At 53.1% G+C, this 27,186-nt stretch overlaps 1 protein-coding gene across 1 annotated transcript in view; it reads left to right on the top strand.

Moving 5' to 3' along the window:
• Positions 1–26,112, top strand: part of Fbln2 (fibulin 2) — a 58,499-nt gene extending 32,387 nt beyond the window's left edge. Inside the window, exons 3-18 of the mRNA XM_032906100.1 lie at positions 4,969–5,080; positions 6,549–6,678; positions 8,663–8,843; positions 10,596–10,805; positions 11,299–11,412; positions 11,958–12,059; positions 13,956–14,096; positions 17,650–17,784; positions 18,420–18,557; positions 19,433–19,576; positions 19,690–19,818; positions 20,054–20,179; positions 21,982–22,098; positions 22,506–22,634; positions 23,694–23,817; positions 25,202–26,112. Coding sequence (XP_032761991.1) covers positions 4,969–5,080; positions 6,549–6,678; positions 8,663–8,843; positions 10,596–10,805; positions 11,299–11,412; positions 11,958–12,059; positions 13,956–14,096; positions 17,650–17,784; positions 18,420–18,557; positions 19,433–19,576; positions 19,690–19,818; positions 20,054–20,179; positions 21,982–22,098; positions 22,506–22,634; positions 23,694–23,817; positions 25,202–25,559 — 2,390 coding nt within the window. The 3' untranslated portion in view covers positions 25,560–26,112. The remainder of the gene's footprint in view (positions 1–4,968; positions 5,081–6,548; positions 6,679–8,662; positions 8,844–10,595; positions 10,806–11,298; positions 11,413–11,957; positions 12,060–13,955; positions 14,097–17,649; positions 17,785–18,419; positions 18,558–19,432; positions 19,577–19,689; positions 19,819–20,053; positions 20,180–21,981; positions 22,099–22,505; positions 22,635–23,693; positions 23,818–25,201) is intronic.
• Positions 26,113–27,186: the final 1,074 nt, after the last annotated feature.

Here is a 27,186-nt window from a genome sequence, read left to right as displayed (position 1 = left end):
GCAATGATTTCCTTTTCGAGCACACAACGCCCCCCGCCCCTTAACACCTGTGTGCGATTGGCTGGGATCAGCTTCACTGTTTCATTTCTGATCGTTAGGTATTTCTGGAATCTATGCTGTCACCAATACATCACGCTTCTGGGACCTCCTGTCTGGGTTCACAGGGGTGTGTGTCAGTACCTCAGATTCCTGGAGGGGGAAGCGTCAGCTCACAGTTCCTTCTATTGGACTGCAATACATTTTTAAAAAAACATCATGAAATCTACAGCTATTGAGTCTGCAGCTCAACCACATTAAATGCAGTCGTAGTAGAGCGAGATTTCCCATTTTCCCAAGCTAGAACTGTCCCTGTCAAGCACTCAGCCCCAGCCCCTGGTGCCTGCCACACTACTTTCTGCTCTGAATCTGCGTGGAATCATGCGCTGTCTACAGTCTGTGTTGGGCTTGCTGCCCTATCAGATGAGTCTTAGACCTGTCTTCATTATGAAAATTTCTAGTCCTGCTACGTTAGCTGTCTCTGTTTTTGTCTCTTCCTGTGGCCAGTGACTGTCCTGATGTCATGCCTGTGGGATGTGATCATGTCGCATAGTGGTTGTGGCTGTCATTGACTTATAAGGACCATGCCTACTAAGACATTGCTAGCATGGGGCCCTTGGGGCATCCATTTCTGTTTTTTTCTGGTAACAAAATCGCTACAATGTGAATCAGCACAGCTTCCCTTTCAGCAGGTGTCAGGGCGAGTTTTCCACACTGTCAATCTCTCCCTCTGGTGGGTGTGAGAGGTGCAGTTTGACCAAGTAGGTCAAGGCTCTCTCACATTGTCTGGCTGGACCCTGAAGCCTGATACTCTGAAGACCATGGCAGAGTGGTCCTGAGACAGACAGTACCAGGCCATGTTACTGCTCAGCAGGAGGCGAGGGACCTCAGTCTTCCTTGGGAGGAATAGGGAGGCCCAGCTGACCCAGAGTGAGCAGAAGAGCGGATGGATGGGCATCATTCAATGGACAGTGGCCCAGTCCTCCACCCAGTGATGGATTCTGTTCCTGTGATGGTTTAGTTCTTTCAGAAAGGTACAATGCACCATTACCTTGTGTGCTGAAGGACAAGGGTGACTCCTTTACTACACATACAAGCATCACGGGCTACTGAGAACTTAGAATGATGATGGATGCTGAGATCCTGAACGCTCCTCCTAGAAGCAGAATCCATGATGTTCTTCTTAGTGCTGGGTCCTGTGCTGCTCACTAGAGATCTTAGGTGACTTGGGCCCACTTTTGGACACAGGACCTTCCAAGGCTGGTGTTGGCATAAGTGTGTCACATGGCAGGGATATCATTGGTGCATGTATGCATGTGTGTGTGTGTGTGTGTGTGTGTGTGTGTGTGTAGCTAGACACAGGAGTCGACTGGCCTGCCCAGAGGGTGCTGGCCAGATGGAGAGGTAGGGAAGTCATATTGGATGGGCTTCTTCAGGCCTGATGAATGAACATTCCCCAGGTGGAGAGACAGTACAGACCATCACCAACAAAGGCAGCAGTAAGCAGAGGCCCCGGTGACTAGGTAGAGGGGCATGAACTGCCCTGAAGACCTTGATTGTCACACCAGGGAGTGGTACTTTGTCCTGTAATGGCTTTTTATGCAACTCCAAGGCTCCCCAAAATGACTCAGAGCTACCCAAGGTCAGTGCTGTATGTGAAAGGCTAAATGAGGTGATATGGCAGAGTTAGGGTACACAGAGGTCTGGGAGATCCTCTCGGAGAAAAAGGGATCCCTGAAAAGGGGAAAGAAATAGGCCTGGTTGAGAGTAGAGATGGGGATAGGTGGGGGTGGAAGGTTCTGGGCAGACAGTATAGCAAGTACAATAGCCCTGGGCAAGAAATGAGCCTGGAACACTAAGGAATGAGAGAGGGAGGGAAGGAGGGAGGGAGGGGAGACAGCATGAGCACAGAGAAGGAACAAGTGGGGAAAGAGGAGACAGGAGCATTTCACGGAGCTGCACGGGCACAGAGGAGTCCTCATCTGATTGCTGTGTGTGGACAGTCACCTGGATACCATCCTGGAAGTGACTGAAGGACAGATGGAGTGGGGAGGGTCAGGAGCTGAGGAGACAGGTGGGTGGGTCGGGGATGCCTCAGAGGTGGCCCTGGGAGGTCTGTCCTCAGAACAGCCTGGGAAGGACTTCACTGACACAAGAAGCAGCTTAGGGATCAAAAGGAGGCAAATAACCACCCTAGCTTTGGGAAGCCAGGGGCAGCCTGAAGCAAGTCTGCTGCTGGTAGGATGTAAATTCCTGTGACCAGGTGAGGTAGAACTGTAGGAGTGGCCAAGACAAGGTGACACGGGACGCCCAGAGATTGGAGCCTATCATTACAGTCAGAGTGTGAGGAGGATGACAGGCCTTGGGGTTCATGTCACAGGTCAGAAGTCAGAGGTCAAGAAATCCCCAGAGAGAGGGGCTAGAGTGTCAGGGGTCAGGGAGGGATGCAGCAGGCCTGCAGAAGCTGCCTCAGGAGCATCTTGGGAATTGTGGGGTGGAAACCTCCTTGTGACCTTGCCTCCCGTGTCTTGGATGTTGAGTCCACATTAGCCCAGTCCCCCTCGTGCTCCAGGTAGGTAGATCTTCCAGCATCAGATCACAGCTCCAGATGCCTTTGAAGTGAGAGAGCTAGGGTGGGAGAAGCTAGAATAGTGGAAGTCTACCAAGTGCAGGCTGAAATCTGGCCTGATTCAAAAGACTGGGAGAGACGACCATTGAGTCCACGTGAAGGCGGCACCCTGGCCTGCTGGAGGCTCAGTTCCAGTGAGCTCTCTTGTACTGGCTGGATCAAGTTGCCTGTGCCTGGAGAGGGAAAGGGATGAGGCGAAAATGTGGCTGGGCTGTTTAATCCTCCGTGTCCTCTTGGGCAGAGGGAACATGGAGTGTTTGGCCTTGTGCCTGGGTTGTTAATGACTGTAGTTAATGAATGTTGTTGAGGCTGTCATCGTTATCTCTCAGGGCATCTATCATATATTGCCTGGCCAGGACCCCAGGATCTGGCACAATGTGGTAATCCCAAAAGGCTTTCTTAGAAAAGCCTTAAGGAGGGAAGATCCAGCCTGTGGAGGAAGACCGAGTGTTAGCGTTTGGATATGAAATGTCCTACCAAAGGCTCAGTATGTCTTAAAGCCTGGGTCCTCAGACAGCGGAGCACCTCTTCATCTCAGCCACATCTGCATTACATACCTCCTCCTCCTCCTCCTCCTCCTCCTCCTCCTCTTCCTCCTCCTCTTCCTCTTCCTCCTCTTCCTCTCACTCTTCATCCTCCCCTTCCTCCTCCTCCTCTCACTCTTCATCCTCCCCTTCCTCCTCCTCCTCCTCCTTCTTTTGGTGACAGGATCTCTTTATGAAACCTGGTCTCAAATTTGTAATCTTCCTTCCTCAGCTACAGAGTGCTCGTGTTATAGGTATGTACCTCCACTCCTGGCTTGTATACTTTTAAATAGTCATTGTTGTAAATGGAGGCTGAGTGGGGTGATGTGATAGGGTTGGGGTACATGGGTGCCAGGGAGATCTCTGAGGAGATTTGATCCCTGAAAAGGGAAAAGGAAGAAGCCAGTCTGTTTGAGAACCATAAGTCTCCTCTCTGTTTTTAAGTCTTCATTTTGAGATAGTGTCTCATGAGGATGCCCATTCTGGTCTTGAACTAGGATCCTGCTGCATGGCCTTCTGAGTAGTGGATTACAGGCCGTTTCTACCCAGACCTGGCTATTTATGTGAATTTGAGAATCACCTTGACAAATCCTATAAACAGATTGGGTCTTTGATTAAAGTTGTATCTCACATACAGTAGAGTGCACATCTTGAGTACACTGACCCTCTTCTCAAACATGCATTCATGGTATGTGCTTCAAATAAAGTGGTTAAAAGCACTTACTGCTCTAGCAGAGGACCCAGGTTCATGCCCAGCATCCACACAGCAGCTCGCAATTACCAGTAACTACAGTTCCAGGGGACCTGATGCCACCTTGTGGGCTTCTTGGGTTCTGCATTCATGTGGTGTGCATACACAAATGTAAGCAAAGTAACAAATCCAAAAGGAAGGAGAAGAAGAAGGAAGAGAGGAGGAGTAGGAAGGAGGAGGAGGGGGGAGGAAAAGGGGAGAAGGAGGGGAGAAGGGGGAGGAGGAGGAGGAGGAGAAAAGGGGGGAAGGGAGAATAAGGGAGGAGGAGGAGGAGGAGGAGAAGAGGGAAGAGGAAGAATAGGAGGGAGGAAGAGGAGGAGGAGGAGGAGGAAGAAGAGGAGGAGATTCCCTTCTTGTTGGTCAACATGCTTACTGCTGACTTATTTATTTCTGGCTTTCTCTTTAAATGGCATGTTTTTCTACTACTATATTAAGAATAAGCACTATTTGAATATATCTATTTTGGTTTTGGTCATTGTGTTATAATATTTTTAATTAGTATTAATTTTTATTAATTAGACTTCATTTCAACCAAATCTCTGAGAAAAAGCAAATTAAAATGACTTTAAATGGAATCCCATAAGCTCTCCGAGGCTCTTTTCTGCCCCATCTGGGCTACTTAGATCAGAAGAACCCAACTCAGGGCTTCTTGTGTCTGCAACAGTTCATTTAGGGACATGTCCTGGCAGAGACAGTTCAGGGGCTAGGGAGGAGCTAGACAAATCACATGTCAGCTGTTGCCCGCGCTGTCTGTGGAGTGAGCGCTTCCTACACACACGCACACACGCACGCACGCACGCATGCACGCACGCACGCACGCACGCACGCACGCACGCACGCACGCACGCACTTGGAGCCTGTCATTTGCTACCCATTGCTCTACACTCTGCAGGAGGACCAAGGCTCCCCAGTGCAGGTCAGGGATATGTGGGAATTGGGGGTAAGAGGTTCTCCTGCACAGAGCCTGCAGCGTGTCCTGCATTTGGTGGCCCGGAAACCCAGCCACAGCTCCTCATTGCAATCCACAGGCTCCACCAAGGACCTGGTCGAGACATGCTGCGCAGCGGGCCAGCAGTGGGCCATCGACAATGATGAGTGCCAGGAGATCCCTGAGAATGGCGCCCAGAGCGACGTCTGCAGGTAAGAGGCCTGGGGTGGGCAGAACTGCTCTTGCCTTCCCTGCGCCCCCAGTGTGTGAGGGTGACCAAAAGGGAATGCAGTAAGCCAGGCGGATGTGAGGAGACTGACCAGTCCTGGGGGTCAGCTGACCACATGGATCTATAGCCAGCTTGGTGAGTAGATGTTGTGCCATTTAGAGTGAGTCCAAACGACCATTATCACCTTGGGGTTGCTGGGGCTCCCCACTCACAGCAGCTACCCCCTCAGCTCAGCCACCCCAATGCCCTGGAGTTGGACCCTTTCTGCTCTCCTCTGCCACCTCTGCTTTGGCTCAGACACCTGTGCTGTGCTTCCCTTGTCAGGACTGGTCCTCCCATTCTCAACGTTGATGGCCTACTCATGAAGTTCAGAGAGGCAGTGCGATGCACCTAGAGCTGCACAGCTCACCACTATGGCCAAAATTAGAACCTAATGTCTACCGTTTCTGTCTCTGCTCGTTCTCCTCCTCCCTCCCCCTTTCCCTACCCCTGTTCTTCCTCCTCTCTTTCTTCCTCCTTTCTTCTTCCTTCTTCTCAACCTCCTCTTCCTTCCTTTTCTTCTTTTCTCTTTCTCTTTCTCCTCCTTTTCTTCCTTCTTTTTTCCTTCTTTCCTCCTCCTCTTCCTCCTCCTTCTCCTCTTCCAGTTTGAGATAGGGTCTCACCATATAGCCCTATGACCTAAAACTCTCTATGTAGACCAGGCTGGCCTCAAGCTCACAGAGGCCTGCCTTTGCCTCCCATGTGCTGGGATTAAAGGCATGCACCACCATGCCTGGCTTCACTCTGCCTTTTTAAAAGTACTTTACATTCTAACCTTGTCCCTTCCCTTTCCTTTTTGCCACTCCTGTTTGGGGTTACCGAATGACGAGAGCATGCACACCATTCATGCCCCATAAGTTCTGAGCTTTGCAGCCTGTATAAATGCTCACATCCCTCTGGAGATGGAGCTCGCCACCACGAGGAGCACAACTCCGTCACTGGGCAGCTGACCCCGCACGTGCTCCTCCCAAGTAGCACTGAGTCCTGCCTCCCATGTCCCATGCTTTGCTGGCTCCCCAGCCCCTCCTTGACAGATTATTCATCAGGAGAAGGGCAGGCAGTGACCAGGGATGCAGGCACTACTCTCCTCCAGCAGATCTACCCCATCTTTTCTGAGGTTGGGTCTCTATCACTTTCTGAGGGTTGGTAGTGGAACTCTGAATGCCGACACCTTCCTCCCGAGGTCAAGAACACAGCTCTGAGGCCAGTGGGTTCTGGGCCCAGATTAAACCTATGTGGCTTGGTGGGAGTTGTGTCTGCTTTGCTGTCAGCCCTGGCCCCACTTGCTGTCGACCTCAACTGGGGGCTTCTCCTGTCTACATTTCATTCCATCTCCCTACTGTGAGGTGGGGACTGTCACCCTCCTCGAGAGGGACCCACCAATTAGGTACTGAGGTATTCCCCTGTTTCAGGATAGCCCAGAGGCACTGCTGCGTCTCCTACTTGAAAGAGAAGAGCTGTGTGGCCGGCGTCATGGGGGCCAAGGAGGGTGAGACCTGTGGAGCCGAGGACAATGATACCTGCGGGGTCTCCCTGTACAAGGCAAGTCCTGCCTGCTGCAACCATGACTGAGACGGGTGACACTACATCCTGGGGTGGGGCTGGGGGCAGACTCACCACTTGCCCAGAAAATGTTAACAGTCATGGCATTGGTCAACAAAGTATGTATTGACCCACCTCAATGACTCAGGGGACATCTTGCTTGCTCTCTCTGAGGTAGAGTAGGTGAGGGTGTGTGGTGTGCCTGAGGGAGTGGCTGAAGAAGTCTGTGGGCGGAGGCTGTGCTGGAGTGCACAACGGTTCCAGGAGCAGTGAGGTGGCCAGCAATAGAAAGTCCTAGGATGCTGGCTTTCTTTGCATGTGCGCTGGAGGCTGGAGGCTGGTGACTAGAGGCAGGAGGCAGGAGGCTGGAGGCTGGAGGCTGGAGGCAGGAGACAGGAGGCTGGAGGCTGGAGGCAGGAGACAGGAGGCTGCAGGTAGGAGGCTGGAGGCTGGGGGTTGGAGGACCAAGCTGTATCAGGGGCAAGGGACATAGCAGGAGGAAGAGGAGAAGGTGTGGTATTAGGAGAGGACCTTACTGCAGGCGGTGTAGAGTCCTGCTACTGTGGTTACCTTTACCCCAAGTCCAGACCTCTTCTCTCAGCTTCAGTTTCTCCATGCATAAAACATGGGCAAGGAATCCCCATCCTGGCCTAGTGCCAGCACCTGGAGCTTGTGTTCATGTGGCTTTGGGGAAGTAGGTATTGGGCATCACCCATTGTAGCTGTGCCTGTGGCTGGTTTGTTTGGCCAGGCCTGTGTAGCTGTCTTTGGCTGGTGGCTGCTCTGGAGTCAGGTGGCCCAGCTGAACTGTCTCTGTTCCCTGCCGTCTCTCCTACAGTGGGCTGGCTGAGCCTGGTTCAGATAGGGCCCTAGGAAAGAGAGTGAAAGCACACACGTTGCTCAGCTTTCCTCACTCTGACAACACGCCCGAGGCAACCCCTTTTTCGAGTAAAAGGTTTTGGTTCCATTTGTTCTCACTTGGCCCTGCTGCCTTTGGGCTGTCGGTAAGGTGTCACGGCATGGCATGGTGTGCATGGGAGAGCCAGTTTCTCATGGAACATTGAAGAGACCAGTGTCCCCAAGTCCCCTTCAAGGGCATGTCTTCAGTGACCTAGGATCTGACATCAGACCCACGCAGGGCTCTGGAGTAGGCGTATGCTAAACCCAAGCTACAGTGGCATACAAGACTTTCAAAAGCCTAGGTTCAAATGGACACATGATCATTTCTGTCTCATGCTGGTGACCAAAGCAAGGGATTGAGCACTTCAGGTCGAAGCTGCATAGTCACCCTCTGAGTCGCTGGGCTGTTTAGCTTCAGACTGAGTATACCCAGGAGGCTGGTCAGCTGGGCTTTTGCTGCCCCAGTCTACTGCAACAGTTTGACAATACAAACCATATTTCCCCATGGCAGTTGGCAGCCTGGACTGGGTGGGTCTGCATATCCTTAGGAACCCAACCTCTGTCTTTTTGTTGAATGGTCAGTGTGCAGTGTGAGCTTCAGGTCCCTTCTGAACCTGATGCGACACCAGGAGCTCTAACACATACTCTTTGAGGAGGAGAACCAGGGACAGTGAGATAGGTACACTTCCAAGTAGATCCTGTCCCGAACACTTTAAGTCACATGGACTGCAAGGGCCCTTGGGAAATGCTGTCCTTACACTGAGCTGACAGGATTGGCGTCTGCTTCTGAGGGTGGGGCATGGTGGGCATGCCTGGTCTTCATTTGTGGTTCTTTCCAAGGGCCATTTATTCATTCATTAAAGAAAATTAACATTAGTCTTACCCTTCTCCAGACTCGGGATGCAGGGGTGGGCCACCTTCCACCCTGGGAGAGCACACAGGCAGACAGAGGAACTAGACAACGTTAATTCACTACAGAGTCTGCCCCAGGCTGTGCCCACGGACCCTGAATGAGTCACAGGCACATAGGCCGTGGGAAGCCACGCTGCTCTGAGGGCCTGGTGGTGATGGTCTGTCTCCCTCAGCAATGCTGTGACTGCTGTGGCCTGGGACTCCGTGTGCGGGCTGAGGGCCAGTCGTGTGAGTCCAACCCCAACCTGGGCTATCCCTGCAACCACGTCATGCTCTCCTGCTGTGAAGGTGAAGAGCCTCTCATAGTGCCTGAGGTCCGCCGGCCACCAGAGCCTGAGGCCACTCCTCTCAGAGGTGGGTGCTTTTCTCCCAGGTAGATGAAGTTGAAGGAAGAGAGATGGGTTCCAAGGGTGGTTGGGCTAGGTGGCCTTGGGCCAGTCACAGTGGGGACCCTGGTCCATTACTGTATGTGGTCTGAGGTTTGAGCTCTGCTCTATAGAATTCTGTGGCTGCTGCCTGGACTCTAACCCTGTTTGTGCTGGCCTGGCGGTCCCACAGTTCTCTGTACCACTCACCAATCACCAGTGACAATCTGCCCTTCTACCCTCCCTTCATTACCCTGGCTCCTTTGACCATCTCCACACTCTTCCATTGTTTCTCTAGCTGGTCACCATGTTCTGCTTATGTCATTATCTATCCAGACCATCCGTCTGTCTGTCTGTTGTTCATCTGTCCATCCACTCATCCATCCATCCATCCATCCATCCATCCATCCATCCATCCGTCCGTCCGTCCGTCCATCCACTTACCCATCCATCCTTCCATTCATCCATTCATCCATTCATCCATCCATCCACTTATCCATCCACTCATCCATCTAAACACCTTCATCTATCCACATGCCTATCTGTCCATCCATTCATCACTTCACTTCCTCATTCACCCCCCAGAACTTCTCTCATTCACTTCCACTCACTCATCACTCATTTACCTCCCCTACTCATTCACCTATTTTTCTCTTACCCCCCCACATACCCATCTACCAGCTTATCCAAGATGCTTGCTAAAAACTATTTATGAAGAATATGAAGAAGAGAGTGGTTTAAGGTAGAGTTCAGGAGGAAACCCAGCATCAGAGGTCAGAATAAGGCACGGGGGACCATGTGGACCATAGGGCTGGGCAGGGTCCATCCATCCCCTCACTTAACCACCCACGGTAACATCGTGTCTCTTCACGTGTAAAGCTTCTGAGTAGCTTGGGTATGGGAGATGCAGGTTGTTCTGCTTCAAGACCTATTTGAGATAGCCTCAGGCATACCCTCTTTTCCCTTCTGTGGGGAAGATGGTCAGAAGGGCAGGTAGATGACAATGAGCTGGGCTTGGCCCATGGAGGTATCTGCTGGTAGGCTCAGGGATGCCTGAGCCTTTGTCTTTGGCCCTAGGCCTTGCCTCTGTCTCTCACAGTTCCAGGTCCTCAGGACAGAGCTGTGATCACCAGGCTAGGGCTCCTCAAGAGGGAGCTCAATGCGCCCACCGTCCCTATGACATGCTCTTGGATGCAGCTTCATGCCAACATTCTGTCCTCTCGTTGCATATGGCCAGTGCAGAGCAGCCCTCTCTGTCACTCACTGGCTAACTTCTGCGGAGCAGGCAGTGCATCCCAGGGCCAGGAGACCCAAAGAGACAGTGCTGACACAGCTAAGGACACTGCAATCAGATGACACAGCCTCATCTCTCTCAACCTAGGCTAGCACTTTCTATGGCTCCAGATTAGTAAGAAGCCCCCATTAGGCATGGTCCTGTCCCACTGAAGGGCACCCAGGTGATGAAGACTCAGACTCATTCGTCCATCTGCCCCACCCCTTCCACTCCCCACCCATCTGGCCATCCATCCATTCATCTATACCCCACGTGCCCCCCCCATCCTGCCATCCATCCATTCATCTATACCCCATGCGCCCCCCATCCATCCATTCCTCCCTCTCTCCCTCCTTTACTTCTCCATCTTTATCATCTTTTGAGCCCCTGTTGCTTTCCTGGATCCAGTGGGCTCAGCCACCCATTGGCCATGTTGGCTAAGTTCCAAGTGCTGACCAACCACCCCAGTTTCAGAGACGGAGATGGGAAGCCGGGAGGCCCTGTCACTGGGCACAGAGGCTGAACTGCCCAATAGCCTGCCGGGAGATGACCAGGACGAGTGCCTGATGCTCCCTGGGGAGCTTTGTCAGCATCTTTGCATCAACACTGTCGGCTCCTACCGCTGTGCCTGCTTCCCTGGATTCGAGCTGCAGGGTGATGGCCGCACCTGCCGCCCAGGTAAGCTGTAGGCAGCCCAGGGACAGACTTGTCCTGCCAGTGGAGGTGGCCTTCCCAGGCTACCTCTCTTCCTGCTGCCCCTGGCTTGATGCTGGCAGAAGCCAGAGTAGGCTCCTGGCTCTGGGAATTCTGAAGACTGCCTGGAGCTCCCTTTGAGGACAGGCCTGGAGCAGGCTCAGGCTTCAGAGACCCTCAGCAGGCCTAGCTATATCCCCAGCACTAGGGCTTTCTCTATGTCAGCTGTATGGGGGAGCTGTTTTCTAGTCTAGACAACCCCCATTTCTTCCTTCACTCTTTTGCCTTTTCCTAGTATCTGTGAGATAGCTCTTCCCCAATGTGTGTCCATACCCTAAGCCTCAGTATTCTCCCTTGTGAATGAGCAAAGGGAGTGTCAGTAAGGGCATCAGTCAGTGCCTGGTGTGGTTGCCTGTGAGCATTCAAGCCCTTGCAGAAGATATGAGCCTGCCCCTGCCGTATGCTCTACCCACAACAGATGGAGGTGCCCCACAGTTGGACACTGCACGAGAGTCTGCACCGAGGTCTGAGTCTGCCCAGGTATCTCCCAACACCATCCCCCTGCCAGTGCCACAGCCCAATACCTGCAAAGGTGAGTGGAAAGGTGGCCCTTCTGCAGGGCCTGAGCTGCAGGGATCTGGACCGTGTGGTGTGGTAGGCTCTAAGGCTGGGTGGGTGCAAGTTGGTCCAGGCTATCTGGTGCCTCTGCTTTGTGAAAGGGCCTGCCTGGTGATCACTGAGGAGGAGGTGACATCAGGGGATTCTGGGACTCTAGGTGACCCTGGTCAAGGAGGATCACCTGCTGTCTCCTTCCTATAAAACCAAGTCTTCACTCAGGAATGCTGGGAAGTCTTCCCTTCCTCCTTCTGCTTTGTCCTCACTGTCCTCGCTGGCACTGGAGGGATGGGTCGACATCTGAGTGGTGTGTGGGAGGAACCCAAAATATTGTCCCCTGTGCCAGCAGGGACTAGAGTCATTTACTGGGGACTCTGTGAAAAGGCACAGGCATGGGGCTCTCATCTTTTCACACCTCTGCCTCCCTGGGCCTCTATGGAAACCCCAACCCATACCTCAGAGATGGGGGGTGAGCAGTGTGGCCAGGATCTATGTATTCTGATTCCGGGAATTTTTCCTCAGACAATGGGCCCTGCCGGCAGGTGTGTCGCGTTATTGGGGACACAGCCATGTGCTCCTGCTTCCCTGGCTATGCCATCATGGCAGATGGTGTGTCCTGTGAAGGTGAGTACTGTGGGGTTACCCTCTAAGCTTTGCAGATCTGGTTGGCCTGTGGTGAGAGCTTAGGGCGGGGGAGACCAGGACTTCAAACTCACCCTGATCATGAGCTTCAGCTGTTGGTTTCAGTAGGTGGTTCCCTCTGGTGTCACTGAACCCTTGGTATTGGCCCTCCATGCTGCTCCAGAGCTCTGGGCTCCTGTCTGGCTGCTTTGGTGCTTTCTAAGGACTGAACGCTTCCCAGAACTGAATGTGTACTCACGTCACCTGAAGGCCCATTGGACACAGATTCCTGGGAATTCTGCTGGCCTCTCAGACAACCTGATTAGGGGTCTGGATAAGCCTTGAACTTGTGTTCTAACCAGGACCCATGCCAGATAAGGACCATTCTCAACTCACTGCTCCCTGAGGGCTGGTGTGATCTGCAAGACTGAGCTTGCTTTGTGATCTCTGAGTTCATCCATGCTCCAGCCCAAGGTGGAGAAAGAGAGAAGGGAGCAATGTGTCACAGTGTCGGGGACAGTATCCAGAAATGACCTTTCCTTCCCCACTCCCACCCCACGTGCCTGCAGTGGGGAGAAGGGTCTCGGTCAAGGAGGGAGAGTTGACATTGGTGACAGTGGGCTTCTCTGCCGTTCACAAACACATGAAGAGTGATGGTCACATAGCCCTTCCCTTTACCCCAGTGACCAGCATAGGGGAGGGTATGTCTCAGTGGGGCCACCATGGGTTAGGACCTCTCAGTACACAGTATACAGTGGGAACAGCGGCTCTGGCACCTACCAGTTGGCTTCCTCAGTGAGTTTGGTTTGAACCAGTTTGAAGGGTCCTAGGACATTTTCCCTCCTGTCTTGGCAGAAGCTGATAGTCAAGTCCACGATATGTATGGCCCAGGCTCAGAAGACATGGTCTGAATATCTGTGTATAAGGATCGAGTCTGTCCAAAAGGATGCCCACATTCTTCTCTGAAGCTCCCATCCCAAGTCTAATCACTAGAGACTCAGTTTGGACATGAGTGATACCCTCTAGTGAGTCCAGAGAAGGCACTAAAGCACATAGCACAGTGACAACTGGCTGGCCTTTCTCTCTGTCTGATGGCGGAGACAACAGGCCCAGGGGACAAGTTGTTCTCTGGGCTCCGATTCTTCCCAGGGCTCTGGAGACTGAGAAAAATATCTTGGTTCAAAAGTCTTCAGATCTAACCCCTCTCAGGGACCTGCTGCCGGAGGCCCAGTATACTGCCTCTGCCTGCCACCCCTGCAGCACTCCAGCCGGAAGATCGGAGGGGTGCAAGCCAGAGGTTACAAAGGCACACCTGTGAGGGAGTAGACAGCTCCCACACAGGAGGAGGCCTGCCTCTCTTTGTTCTCAGGAATAATCACAGGAATTCCCAGCTGGGACAGCCTGAGGATTTTTTAAAATATTTCCAGATTTGAGTCTCTGGAGAAACTTCATACAGTTTCTCATGGAGGCCCTTTTGCATAGCCCTTAGCCTGGCTGCCTCGGGGTCCCCCCATCCCCTCTGTGAATGCTACTGGCCTGTACCCCAGAGCCCTCGAAACGAAGCTTGAGAGCCTTCTGTTGCTGTTTCCTTGGTTACTGCAGACTTGGGCATTACAGAGACGGCCTGAGGCAGCTTGCTGCCCGTGGTATTACTGGGGGCTGGCTGCTTGTCCTCTCTGAGTCTCTCTCCTCTGCCCTTACTGGGCAGCAGGGGCAGCTCTAATATCTTTGACTTTTACAAACTCAACTTGGGTTCAAGGTCCAGCTGCCCCCTGACATGCACACACAGGCTCTTTACCCCTCTTCCGGCACACACGGGTTCTTTACCTATCCCCAGCTGCCCCTGGCAGCCACACCTCTCTAACAGCCTTCTGTTTTTCCTTCCGTGGTTGTCATTAGACCAAGACGAGTGTTTGATGGGCACTCACGATTGTAGCTGGAAACAGTTCTGTGTGAACACCCTGGGATCCTTCTACTGTGTCAACCACACAGTGCTGTGTGCAGAGGGTTATATCCTCAACGCACATAGGAAGTGTGTGGGTAAGCTGGAGCCCCTGCCTGCCGCCCACGTCACGGCTGTCTGCTCTGCTCCACGCCAACCCATGACATAGTGCCACATGCTAAAGGGCCAACCCTTTGCATGTGAGTTTCCACACAGCAGCCTGCTGAGCTCTGTGTCACGCCCTCGTGTCCTGGTGTCTTGTCCCGCTTGTTCTCCGTGGCTGTGTTCCCAGATATGCTCGTGACTCAGAAAGCTAATGGGATAGATATCTCAGTGATGGGTCAGAGACGGGAAGGCCAGATGTGGGCGGCAGGGTCATGTAGCAATGTGGAGGCAGGGAGGCCTGGATGGGAAGCAGGACCCCAGTGGCTCTGGACCTTGTCTTTTCTTAGCTATTGGAAGCTGGTGACAGCTATGAGGGTTGTGGTGCAGTGTGCACATAGTCTGGGTCATGCAGCCTGTTACCTTGGCCACTTAGATTGCCTGTAGACTTATCTGGAATCTCCTGAGAGGCAAGTAGATCGTACTGATCCAGCACACCCAATTCAGCGTCCATCTGCTGAGCAAATGGCACTTTCCCCTCTGAGTCTTCCCTCAATGGACAGGGAAGATGTGAGGCCCTGTCAATCTGCACATGGCTGGGCCTCTTGTCTATCTATGCCTATATAGGCTGGCGCTGGGATTCTGGAGTTCTGGGGACAAGGAAGGACCCCATACTGCCTTGTGTCTGGGTTACTTGGTATTTTGAAGAGGAAAAATATCCCTGGCTTCCTGCACCTCAGAGATAACACAGTAGAGGAGGAGTCAGGCAGATTGGTTAGTGCAGTGATAGGGACAGACACAAAGGGTGATCTCACTCTTGCCAATGGCACCCAGGGGAGGAGGAATATCTCCACCTTTTCCCAAGGATGGGCAGGACTTGGAGATGGGGAAAGGCACAAAGCAGAAAGGAGACAGCAGGGACAAAGGTGTGGAGGTGGGAACAGGGTACACAGTGCTCAGGGCTTGCAGCCAGAGTCCTGTCTGTCTTGCCTTTGCTTGGGGACCATGTCCAGCCTGGACATGCCCTCTTCCTCCCCTGCTGGACAGCAGCGCTGGCCTACATGTTTGCCTAGCTGCACCCATGGTACAACATGGCCCTCCTGACGTGCTTGCCGGTGGTGGCAGCTCCTCCTGCGTGGGCTGGGTCTGTGTGTGCCTGTTGGGAGGCATGTGCGCCCCTTCTCAGGATGTCCCCCCACTTGCCACTCCCTGGCTTGGCAGCTAAGACCTATGCCGCAGGTTCCTTAGCAGCCGAAAGATGAGCCTGAGGATGAGAAAGCCAAGACACATTCCATTCAGCAAGATTTATGAACACGCTCTGTGTTTCTTCCCTCTTTATTCTGCACAAGCTATCAGCCATTCTCCTGCTTCAAGCAAACATCACTCGGGGGCTTGGGGGTTCCCCAGTTGCTCCACTCAGGTATGGTAACCCAGACAGGGGAGGAACAGGATTAGGCTGGGATGAAGTTTGGCTTCACTGAAGTCCATAACCCCCCGAGCCTTAGTTTCCCCTCCATGAAAGAGGAAGATGATGACATTTGCCTCAGAAGGCCACTGTGGAGGTCAGGTGCATTTTAGTCCCTGTGAGCAACTCTGGCAGGGTCTCCTGAGCTACTCAGGCCTAGAAGCTGGGGACAGCACTGACTGTGGCCTCTGCCAGGGCCCCTTGTGTGCTTTACTCTTAAGAAAGTTCCCCATCTGAGCTGGACTGCAGGGAGTGGGGATGGCACAGCCTCAGCTCTGGGGCCTCTCTGCAACGGGAAGCCGGCAGTGAGAGAAGGCCGTAGCTCAGAGCAAGCACCCTGGATTCCATCTTTCTGGCTGCATAATTCCATTCAGTGAATCCCTCTGGGGAGAGAGATCTCCTCATCTGTGAAATGACCATCCCTGTTTTACACGGCAGTGAGTCTGATCAGTTCTTACAGCTTCCTGACCCCCAGAGATCCTCTGTGAGTGGTGGGTCTGGTCATTTAATACTCTGAGGCCTCTTAGCTGTGGGAAACTCTGGGGTCCTTGCTGCCCGCCTCCCTGTGCCCATCTAGCGGTACACCAGATGTCTTTGTGGTGACCTCCATGGCAAGCTTGACTCAAAACTGTCCCTTCCCTATCCCCATTCCTGTCTATGCCATCTCTGCCTGGAAGGGTCTCTTCCCTAACCCCACTTTCTTACCTGGTCCTCAGTCATCCTCATAGATTCAATTCAAATGAATCTATGAGCTGAGAAGCAGCTGGCATTGCAGGACCCGGGCAGATAGCCGTAGGATCTGAACCCCAGGGACCCCTCTTCATCTGTGTCCACCTGCCTGCCTTGAAATGGCCACCTTGGTCAGAGGCTATGCTGGCCCACTGTGTGGCACAGGGGCATGGCGGAGAATAAGCACTGACCAGTGTAGCACTGAGCAAGTAAACTGTGCCTAGTGCTATTACCTGCCAGGTACAGGCAGAAGAGGCAGGACTGGGTGGAGCTTTGAAGGGTCCTTAGCCCTAGCCCAGAGGCAATTACGGGTTGTGACCTCTGCTGCCTTTTGCCTTAATCTCCCCATTCCCAGTTGCTTATCCCTAGAGTGCCCCAATGTCTGTCCTTGGCCTCTTTTTCACATACTTATTCCCTCAAGCCACCCGACTGCTCTCTTTGGCTCCTTCAGAGAGCCAGAGGTGGGGGCTAGCCCTGTGAGCCCAGAGGGAGGTCACTAGCTATCTCCTAGCCCCCGAAAACTCCGGGACCTTCCTCAAAACACCTGCTCACCAGGCCACCCACCCCAGGTGCTGGCATCTATCCAGCCGCTCAGCCCAAAGCTTTCCTGATCTCCTGGTATCCTTACCTCCCTCTCTGCCATCTGTGGGTCTGGCTGCATCTGCTTCCGCCCAGTGTACCAGCCACCATCCCTCGGTGGCTAAACTACATCTCCTCCTAGTCTGTTCACCAGCTCCAAGCAGGGTGCCTGCCCTCACTCTTACACCAGGAACCATCTATGGTTCCCATCCTCTCCTTGATGTAACCTCATCCGCTCACATTTTCTTCTCTCCCCTACAGCCACACCTGCCTCTGGGTTGGTCCTGAACCTGCCTGGGCTGTCATATAACTGTTCCTTCTGCCTGGACTGTCAGAGCGACTCCTGCTGTCACCTCTTCACCTTCCTACTCAGATGTCCGTCTTCTGACAGTGCTCCTCGCCCCTGCCTTAAACTTGCTTGCCCTGTCTCCGCCTCAGCCCACCTTCCTCCTGTTGTGGTCCCCGTAGTCCCTTCTGAGCAACCTCATTGCATATGCAAGCATCTCCAAGCATCTGCTCCAAGAGCAGGCATTTCTGACTTGTTCACTCACCCAACCCTCTTGCCAAGAGCCCTGCTTGGCACATAGAGGGGTGTGATAAATCTTTGTTGAATGAAGGGATACTTGGATAAGGGGACATCAGCTTCATGCTTCTCCCTGCATGGTGAGTACCTGAGGCCAGAGCCTGGCGCTTCCTGTCTCCTGGTGCCTGGTTGTGCTAGACTCATGTACCTGGAGCCCCTGCAGACCCTGACAGCTGCCTCAATCTCCACACAGACATCAATGAGTGTGTGACGGACCTGCACACGTGTACCCGGGCCGAGCACTGTGTGAACACGCCAGGCTCCTTCCAATGCTACAAGGCTCTTACCTGTGAGCCAGGATACGTTCTCTCAGATGGCGAGTGCACAGGTAAGAAAGTGCTGAACCCCATGTCTGCTCCCTAGGCTAACTGCACCACAGGGTTGTACATCTAGAAAGGCTCTCAGAAAGGTGACGGTGTAGAGACAATGGGAAATAGGAGGCTACCTGGAAAGGTGGGCATAGGGAACAGCAAGCACAGAGGCCCATGACATGGAGGAAGGATCGTGGCAAAGGCCCCAGGTGTGAGCCTCTGTGCTCCAGTGGTGTGTGTGACTTGACCTTGGGATACAGTCTCATACATTTCTGTCTGCTCCTCACCAGTGTGGTGTGATGGGTGGTAAGGAGCCAGACTGCCTGGCATTCTGTAGCAATGGAAGCTTGCCTGTGTCTCAGTTTTCTCCTCCATGAAGTGGGCCAGTCACAGGATGTACTTCTTGTGTTGCTGTCCATGTGCTTTGAATAGTGGCAGGGACCATGGAAAAGTTCGGGGTGTGTGGTTATGACATTTTTACTCCTGGGACATGGGCCTTCCCAGTGACTCCACTCTGCCACCCTACTGGGATGCAGATCTTTGTGGTTGATGAGGTTACAAGGGTGTGAGGCTGGGAAGTGTGGCAGGGCTGCTGGCTGTGAGGGTGGGACTTCCTGCCTCCTGTCCCTGATGCCCAGCTTCTGTGTGGCAGACGTGGACGAGTGCGTGACGGGCACGCACAACTGCCAGGCAGGCTTCTCATGCCAGAACACCAAGGGTTCCTTCTACTGCCAGGCCCGGCAGCGCTGCATGGATGGCTTCTTGCAGGACCCCGAGGGCAACTGCGTAGGTAAGCAGGCTGCGGCTGTGGCTCCCCGGGTCCTGCAGGCTTCACAGCCCTGGTGGGTAGATCTTGTTGCTCCCTTCTCCCAGCCTCAACGTCTCCACCCATTGAGTGGGTATGTGGGGCATGTGCAAAATGGTAGCTACTCTGCTCACCTTGGAGCTGTTTCTTTCAGGGACTCAGTTTACCTACTTGTGGGGCCAAACTGGAAGGCTGCAGATCATGTGCTTTGACCCAGCTGACAGAAAGAACTGTCTGGGATACAATGTTACAGGGTTCCTGACTGAACTGAAACCCACAGTTGCCATCACTGTCCAAGACCACTCTGAGACTCTCTAAATTAGCTCCATGCCTCTGTTGAAATAAGAGTGTGACAGATGCTGGCCTCATTGTCCTGGGAACATCTGAGATGTCACTCACTCCTTCCAAACAGCCAGGGCATACCATGTCCCCACAACACAGGTGGCAGAGGGAACAGTGGCACAGAGAGAGACAGAGCTGGCAGCATTTCCTGAGTACCTACTATGCTCCAGGATTCTATGGGGGCAGCCATACCGTCTGCTGAACTGTTTAGTGGGAAGGAGATCAAATAGGTAGCCATGTTCATAAAAACACCAGGAATTCATTTATACTTTGATAAATAATAATAAAAAACAAAACAACAACAACAATAAAAAACCATGACCAGCCTTGCCTTCCCCTTGCTTTAGCTATTCCATTGGACAGATGTGTAGAGACTATAGTCAGTCCAGTGGCTGTGGCTTCTGGGACTGTCAAGTGCCAGGGTTCGGGGGTGACACAGTCTAGGCCTAAAGCCCAGAGCTGGTCAGATGAGCGGAGGAGGGCAAGCCAGGCTTCCCATCACCTTGTTGCTTCTGCAGACATCAACGAGTGCACATCGTTACTGGAGCCTTGCCGCTCAGGATTCAGCTGCATCAACACAGTGGGCTCCTACACGTGTCAGAGGAACCCACTGGTCTGCAGGCGTGGTTACCATGCTAACGAGGAGGGCTCTGAATGCGTGGGTAAGGTTGGAGCCTCCCTGCATCCACACAGCCTCCCCATCTTCCTCTCTGCCCAAGAGGCCCTATAGAGGGGTTATCTGGACCTCAGGATGTCTTGCTTGCCTACCTCACAGATGTGAATGAGTGTGAGACAGGTGTGCACCGCTGTGGTGAGGGCCAATTGTGTTACAACCTCCCCGGATCCTACCGCTGTGACTGCAAGCCCGGCTTCCAGAGGGATGCATTCGGCAGGACCTGCATTGGTATGGGATACTGGAGTCTGGGATCCCCTGGGAACAAAGAGCCTACCCCTCTGTACCCCTCCAGCTCTCTGGCCTGGACCTCCACAGATGGCTGTCCCCAAGCTACCCCCTCTCCTCTTGGCTCAGATTCCATGCTGTAGCCCCCTTACTGCCTTGTCCTCCTGCGCCTCTGCACTCTGCTACATTCCCTGCTGCCTGCCCACTCTGTGCCTGCTGCTCATTGTCTCCCCTGCAGATGTGAATGAATGCTGGATCTCGCCGGGTCGCCTGTGCCAGCACACGTGTGAGAACACACCGGGCTCCTACCGCTGCTCCTGTGCTGCTGGCTTCCTTTTGGCCGCAGATGGCAAGCATTGTGAAGGTACTGCCCACCCTGACTTCTGACCCCTGGCTTCTGACCCCATGCACCTAGCTCCCACTTAGAAGGACAGCCCCTGATTCCTGCTGTGATCATGGGGAGTTAGTTGCCAAGATGGCACAGGGCAGCCAGGAGAGCTCAGGAGCTGTGAGGAAGCAAGGGCCACATGGTTCCCAAGGATGATACCATCAAGCAGTAAGGCCCAGAGCAGTCTAATTTTCTGGCTTTTTGGAAACAAGGAATGTAATATCAGTGGCTGTGTATACATGGCCGATGGCTTAAGCCTTGGAGTACACACTGAGATACACCAAGTGTGGGCACAGGCTGTGGTTCAAGTCTGTGAGGAGCTTGTAGCTGGGGAGGTGACAACACAGTGTTCCCTCAGATGCTAGTTTCCTAGTGCAGCTGGCTCAGGTCCACTAGGGCAGAAAGCTCTGAGGTGGCTCAGTGAGAAGCTGAGCTTCAACCAAGAGACCAGGACATCTCTGCCCCATTTTCTTAACATAGTCTTCCTCATTCTCCTGCATGTGGGACCAGTCTGCTGAGACCCCTGTGAAACCCCCAGTCCTTTGGTCCTAGGGTGTGTATGTGGGGGGTTGGCTATAGTGTGGGACCAGTCTGCTGATACCTCTGTGGGACCCCGAGTCCTTTGGTCCTAGTGTGGGGGGGATTGGCCTCTGCTGAGTCTGTGGGACTAGGGTGTGTATGTGGGGGGGTTGGCTATAGTGTGGGACAAGTCTGCTGAGATCTCTGTGGGACCCCAAGTCCTTCTGTCCTGGGGTATGTGTGTGGGGGGGTGTTGGCTACAGCAAGACACTAGGATAGTCACTTAGACCCACTAGTGTCATTATATTGTGGGCATGCCTCATAACCAGATTGAGTGTGGGCAGCTCGGAGCAGACAGGACCTCTGCCTCCCAGCATTCTGCCTAGGTACCACTCTTAAGTTCACCTCTGTGCTCCCACTGACTGTGTGTTGGAGACTCAGAGACGAATTTAGCATGGATTCTGCCAGCCAGACACACAGCAGAGTGGACAAGCCACACATTGACACATGGTTCGTCTTTGTGAATGATATGAAGTTCAAGAGGTAGACGCAGTTGGCCGTGGCTTGCCTCCTTTTGCATGCCCCTTGGGTCCTCTGCCTCAGCCATTGATGTTCCTTAAAAACCCTCAGCAAGCTCCCACCTCAGGACCTTTGCACACGCTGTGCCCACCACCTGCAGCCTCCTTTCCTAGATGGCCACGTGGCCCTGTCCCTCCGGTTACATCCTCCCTGACCATTTTACCTAAGGCTTCATCCCACATGAGACTGCTGTGAGACACCCCTTCCCATTGTTCTGAGGTGCTTTCCCCACGCCTCTTGGCGTACTTGGGCATGCTGACCACCTTGTTCACCAGCCCCTCTCCTCCCTTCTTACAGGTAAAGACATTGTCTGCCTTCTTCATGGCCATTTCCCCAAGTCCAGTCTAACCGGACTGGCTCAGTGGGCAGATGCTCTGAGGAAGCCATGAAACTAGCTCTCATTTTCATCCTGCACCCTCCCCCACCTCAGCGCAGTGTCAGCTCTTGGTGGCCCATTTTGTTCCTGGGTGACTCAAGTGTTCCAGGAGTCGTGTATTCCCAGCAGGGTAGTGCCAGGCTTTGCCTTGGCTTGTCTTGGGGCCAGAAAATTTGTCCTTGCTGAGTGTCCTGCCTAGCCCCACCTTCCTCAAAGGGTGGCCAAAAGGATCTCTCTTGTGAGCCAGGCTAGTCTGATATATAGTCTGGGAGGGCTCACTATGATGAGGTCCCTGTCCCCACAGATGTGAATGAATGCGAGACTCGGCGCTGCAGCCAGGAGTGTGCCAACATCTACGGCTCCTATCAGTGCTACTGCCGCCAGGGCTACCAGTTGGCAGAGGATGGGCACACCTGCACAGGTGAGCCCCTCCCAGGACTCATCCCTTCCCTATACACCGGGATCCCAGGGGATTTAGTGTGGTGTCAGTTCATATCCCAGTCCACGTTTTTCCTGCTGTGAGACCTTGAGTCTCTCCACTCTGACCTCAGGTTCCTTCTCTGCAAAGTGAGATGATAGCCCCGATCTCAACAGGAGTACATCGCCCAAGTAGGGCTGGCACCTAAATAGCCCTTGGATGCCACTGTCCCTTAGTGGTGCACAGTCCTGTGAGGCACATTCCAGTTCTACTCCCCATCTTCGATGTGGCTTTGAGCAATTCACTCCTACCACCTCCGGAGCCTTCTTGTCTTCCCTGGTTAATGGTCCCTGGGCTTCCTGGCTGGGCCTGTGGGAGGGTGAGGCTCACCAGCTGCCCCTCTCTGACAGACATCGATGAGTGTGCACAGGGCGCTGGCATTCTCTGTACCTTCCGCTGTGTCAACGTGCCCGGGAGCTACCAGTGTGCATGCCCAGAGCAGGGATACACTATGATGGCCAACGGGAGGTCCTGCAAGGGTGAGTGACAGCCTCCACTCTGCCAGATGCAGTCAGGCAGCTCTGTGTATGCCTCAGGCTTAGAGCTTTAGCACTAAGCCCACAACCCATGTGTTCAAAACAACTGTGTTCAGGGCAATAGTCCCTGTGTCCAGCCTGAAATGAGGAAGGCTATGGACTTCCTGCCACTCAAACCAGCATAGAATCTTCCAGGCTTGGCCTTGAATCTGCACCCTACCCTGGTGTGAGGAGGCAGGGGACTGCCTATGAACACACTGGAAGGAGAGCCTCAGAGATCTGAGCTGTTGTCTTTAAATCTCTGCCAAACTGACAGAGGTCTATTGGGACAGAAAAGTGTGCTGTCCAGAGGCCCTGGTATAGGGAAGGAGTCCTAGGGAGGCCAACACTAGTCTGCTACAGGTCAATATTCCCCTGCCACAGCTGTGTAGGTCAGGAAGTGGGGGAGGTGGCTCCTGGGCACTGGGCACCCACAACTGCTCTGAGGCTGAGACCTGTCACAAGCCCTAGCTTCGGTAACTTGTCAGATTTGCTATAGAGGTGACATCCCCAGGATGGAACAAGATCTGCGACTTTTATTGTTCCTCTGAACTGGATTCTAAGCTATGATTCTAAGGGACCTGGCCAGCCAGCAAGGCAAGGTGGCTGTGAGAGGGGCCTTGATTCCTCCTCAGGAGAGGCTTGGGACTTGGAGCCTGGGTGACCTTATGCATCAAGCAGGTCTGTGAGTCTTGGTGGGGAGCTCTCCCTGCCCCATGTGTCTTGAAGGAAAAGTGCTTTGGGCCCGGGTAGGGCAGGTAGGCAGCTCTGCATTCAGGTTGGTGGCGGTGGTGGCTGGCAGTTAGCTCAGCACCCCAGGCTGTGAACTTTATTCTGAGAAGCCAGCAGAGCTCCCTGCTGCTGGGCGCCATGAGATGGAGCAGATGTCTCTGTATAGTCGTGAGCTGTGCTCCTAGGCTACACAGCTGCCCAGGACCCAGGCGTCCAGTGTTGGTAGGAGTGGTCCAGCCTGGGTTCCTAGGCCTTGAGGATTCTCCTAACAGCTCTACTCTTCCCTCCCAGACCTGGATGAGTGTGCACTGGGCACCCACAACTGCTCTGAGGCTGAGACCTGTCACAACATCCAGGGTAGTTTCCGCTGTCTGCGCTTCGATTGTCCACCAAACTATGTCCGTGTCTCAGAAACGTGAGTGCCCTCAGCCCTGGTGTGACCCAGGGCCCTGTACTGCCTCTGTGCCACAGGCCGAGGCAGGTGGTCCCTGCCAGGGCACCTCCCCCATAAAGCGCTTTGAAAAGAAATAGAGAACTGCCCATGCTAAAAAGAGGGCTGTCACCTCAAAGGGAGAAAGTTTGAACTACAGCCAGATATCAATGACCACAGCCCAGGAACATGGATTCAGGCTGACTCAAAAAAACAGCCTGTTCATGAAAACAGTTTTATGAAGTTTCTAGGGTAACAAAACAAAGGTTTATAAATGAACACACTTTTATAAAAAAAAAAACACTGGTGGACACTTGCAGGTTACACAAACTGGGGAAATCTCTTGGGTATTGTTTGGTAACCTTCCGGTTAGTGGAAGCTAGGAGTCTATTTATGCATTCCCAAAGGATTTACCTAATGACAGATGCAGGTCACACACAGTGATGGGCAGTGGTGTCCATTAAGGAAGCTGAAGATAATCTGACTACAGGATCTGTAACATTCCAACTCTCCAGAGTCATAACCAGTTAATCAGCCTTGTAGAATCTTTAACACAGACATAGTATTTGCTGGGAACTCCCTACACACACACACACACACACACACACACACACACACACACACACACACACACACTCACACACACACAGCATTAACTACTGTGTAACAAACTCCCAGCATTTGACCCCTTACCATATATGCTCATTACCTCCTGGGGGTTTCTGGGAACCAACAGCCAAAGCAGCCTCATCAATGCAGCTTCATGGGACAGCAGCCATGTCTGGGCCTCCTGAGCCCATTATGAAACTGGCCTGCATTTGCGAGGTCTGGCCAGGCGACCAGTCATCAGGTTGTAGACTGAAGCCTTAGTGTGACCCCTCGTCCAGCTCACTCCTCAGCCTCTCCAAGGGCTGCCTGGGCTGTGGCCTCTCTAGTGCGGGATACCAGATGTGTGAGCTGAAGTACTTAAAGGGACTTAACTCAGAAGTGAGAGCAGCCAGTGCTGCAACAGACACAGGTTGGGTGTGGTGGCCAGCAGGCTGCGCTGGTCAGGGGGCTGTGGGGAAGAGGGAAGGGGAAGAAAGGAAGGAACAAATATGGATGAAATGAGCTGCTGACAGCCTGCCGGGATCTTGTGCCAGGCACACCAACCACACCCTCACAGGAGACCATCTCACAGCTGTGGGATCTGAGGCCCAGAGGGGTAAAGTGACTTACTCGTGCCTGCTGGATTCCTCTGGGTAGAGCTTACGTTTGCCCCACCCCACCCCCCGGTCTACTGGTGCCTGAGCCAGCTGCTGGGGTCTGTCCCACATCTGGGGTGGGAAGGAGGGTCCCCAGCCATTGACCAAGCATCCTTCCCTCACAGGAAGTGCGAGCGCACCACGTGCCAGGATATTGCGGAGTGTCAAACCTCACCAGCTCGTATCACGCACTACCAGCTCAATTTCCAGACCGGCCTACTGGTACCTGCCCATATCTTCCGCATCGGCCCTGCTCCCGCCTTTGCTGGGGACACCATCTCACTGACCATCACCAAGGGTAACGAAGAGGGCTACTTTGTCACGCGCAGACTCAACCCCTACACTGGTGTGGTATCCCTGCAGCGGTCTGTTCTGGAGCCACGGGACTTTGCCCTGGACGTAGAGATGAAACTGTGGCGCCAGGGCTCTGTCACCACCTTCCTGGCCAAGATGTACATCTTCTTCACCACTGTTGCCCCGTGAGGTGACATGTCAGGCAATCCCTCCAGGTGGTGGGCGTCCGGGCTGTGGGCAGCCGTGCCGCTCCTAAGTGGCTTTTTGCTGTGACTCTGTAACTTAACTTAATCATGCTGACCTGATTGGTCTTGAGTCTCTCCACCTTGGAGGGAGGGAAATGCACCCCAAGGCACTGAGTACAGGCCAAGGTCTCCTGAGGCAGGATGATGGCTGGCAAACTGGAAACAGCCATAGGGGGCTTCTGAATGCCACTCCTCACCTATGGCTAAAGCTGACACGCCATTCCTGCTTCCACTGTGTTCTTCAATTTAAAAAAATCATCTGGGCATGGTAGCACAGACCTTTAATCCCAGTACTGGAGAGGCAGAGGTAGGTAGATCTCTGGGAGTTCCAGACTAACCTGGTCTACACTGGGAGTTCTAACCAGCCAGAGCTATATAGACCCTGTCTCAAAAAGGAAAAAAGAAAAAAAATAATTTTAAAAGTTTTTTTGCCATTGTTTAATGATAAGAATAGTACACATACATTATTAAAAATGATCAAATAGCACGAAAGGTCATTCAGCCTCTTTGTCTCCTTTCTTTCGTAAGACACCGAAGACTGACATCAGTCCTGGAATGCCACAGGGTCCCTAGCCTAACAGATAAGCTCAGAGTGGGAGCCACAGGTCAGCTAGTTGGCCTTTTCTCTTATAGTTCCTGCCTCTTCTCCTGCCCACACTGGCTCTGCCCTCTGCCTCCTTCTCCCAGATGTGGACTTGAGCCACTTTTTCACCTTGGGTGTGGTGATGGCAGGTCTGGAGTGGATGTGGGGAGACCTGAAGGAGACATGCTTTCTTTGAGCCTGTGTGAATTTCAGCTCTGTTGGGTTTCAGCTAAGGAGGTAGCTTTAAGAATGTGGGAAACTGAGGCTCCGAGAGCAGAAGGCCTACTGTGAGGGTCAGAGTGGGCATGCTCACATGGCTGCCCTCTGTGTCCTCAGAGACAGATTCCTGTGAGCAGTCTGGAACAGTTACAAACGGCAAGCAGCAGCTAGTATATTAACTATGGTAGGAAGCTGGGCTGGACCAAGCAGGTCTGTAAGCCCAACTACTTGGGACACTGAGGCAGGAAGATTGAGAGTTAATAACACTCTGTCCCAAAGAGTTGAAAAAGACAAGGGGTGGGGAACTGAGAGTGGTAGAGAATTTGGTTGGTATGTGTGAGGTTCAAGGTTCAATTCCCATTACCACCCAGCAAAACCAAATGATGGGGACAGAGTAGACACAGTCGAATGCTTCACACATTGTAGGTGTCTGTGCACACATGTGTTGGTGCCTCCAGCTCTGGATGGGAACAGAGTTTTCTTTCTTACTGTGAGTGATGGGCAGAACCCAAGGAGTGGCCTGCTGGCTATGGTGGCACATAGCCCTCAGTGGCTGGGCATTCTTCAAGACCACATTTGGATGTAATTTCCCCTGGTTTTAAGCTGTGATTGAAACTTTAAAAATAAGCAAGCAAACAAACAAACAAAAGTCAGGTGTGAGGGCCAGCAAGATGGCTCAGTGGGTAAAGGGGCCTGCTACTGAGCCTGATAACCTGATTCAGTTTCCCTGGTCTCACATGGTGGAATGAGAGAATGGGTTCCCACAGTT

The sequence above is a fragment of the Rattus rattus genome, chromosome 6, assembly GCF_011064425.1.
Source record: "Rattus rattus isolate New Zealand chromosome 6, Rrattus_CSIRO_v1, whole genome shotgun sequence".
NCBI lineage: Eukaryota > Metazoa > Chordata > Mammalia > Rodentia > Muridae > Rattus > Rattus rattus.
Note: the sequence above shows the minus strand (reverse complement) of the source record. Positions and strands in the feature narration are given on the sequence as shown.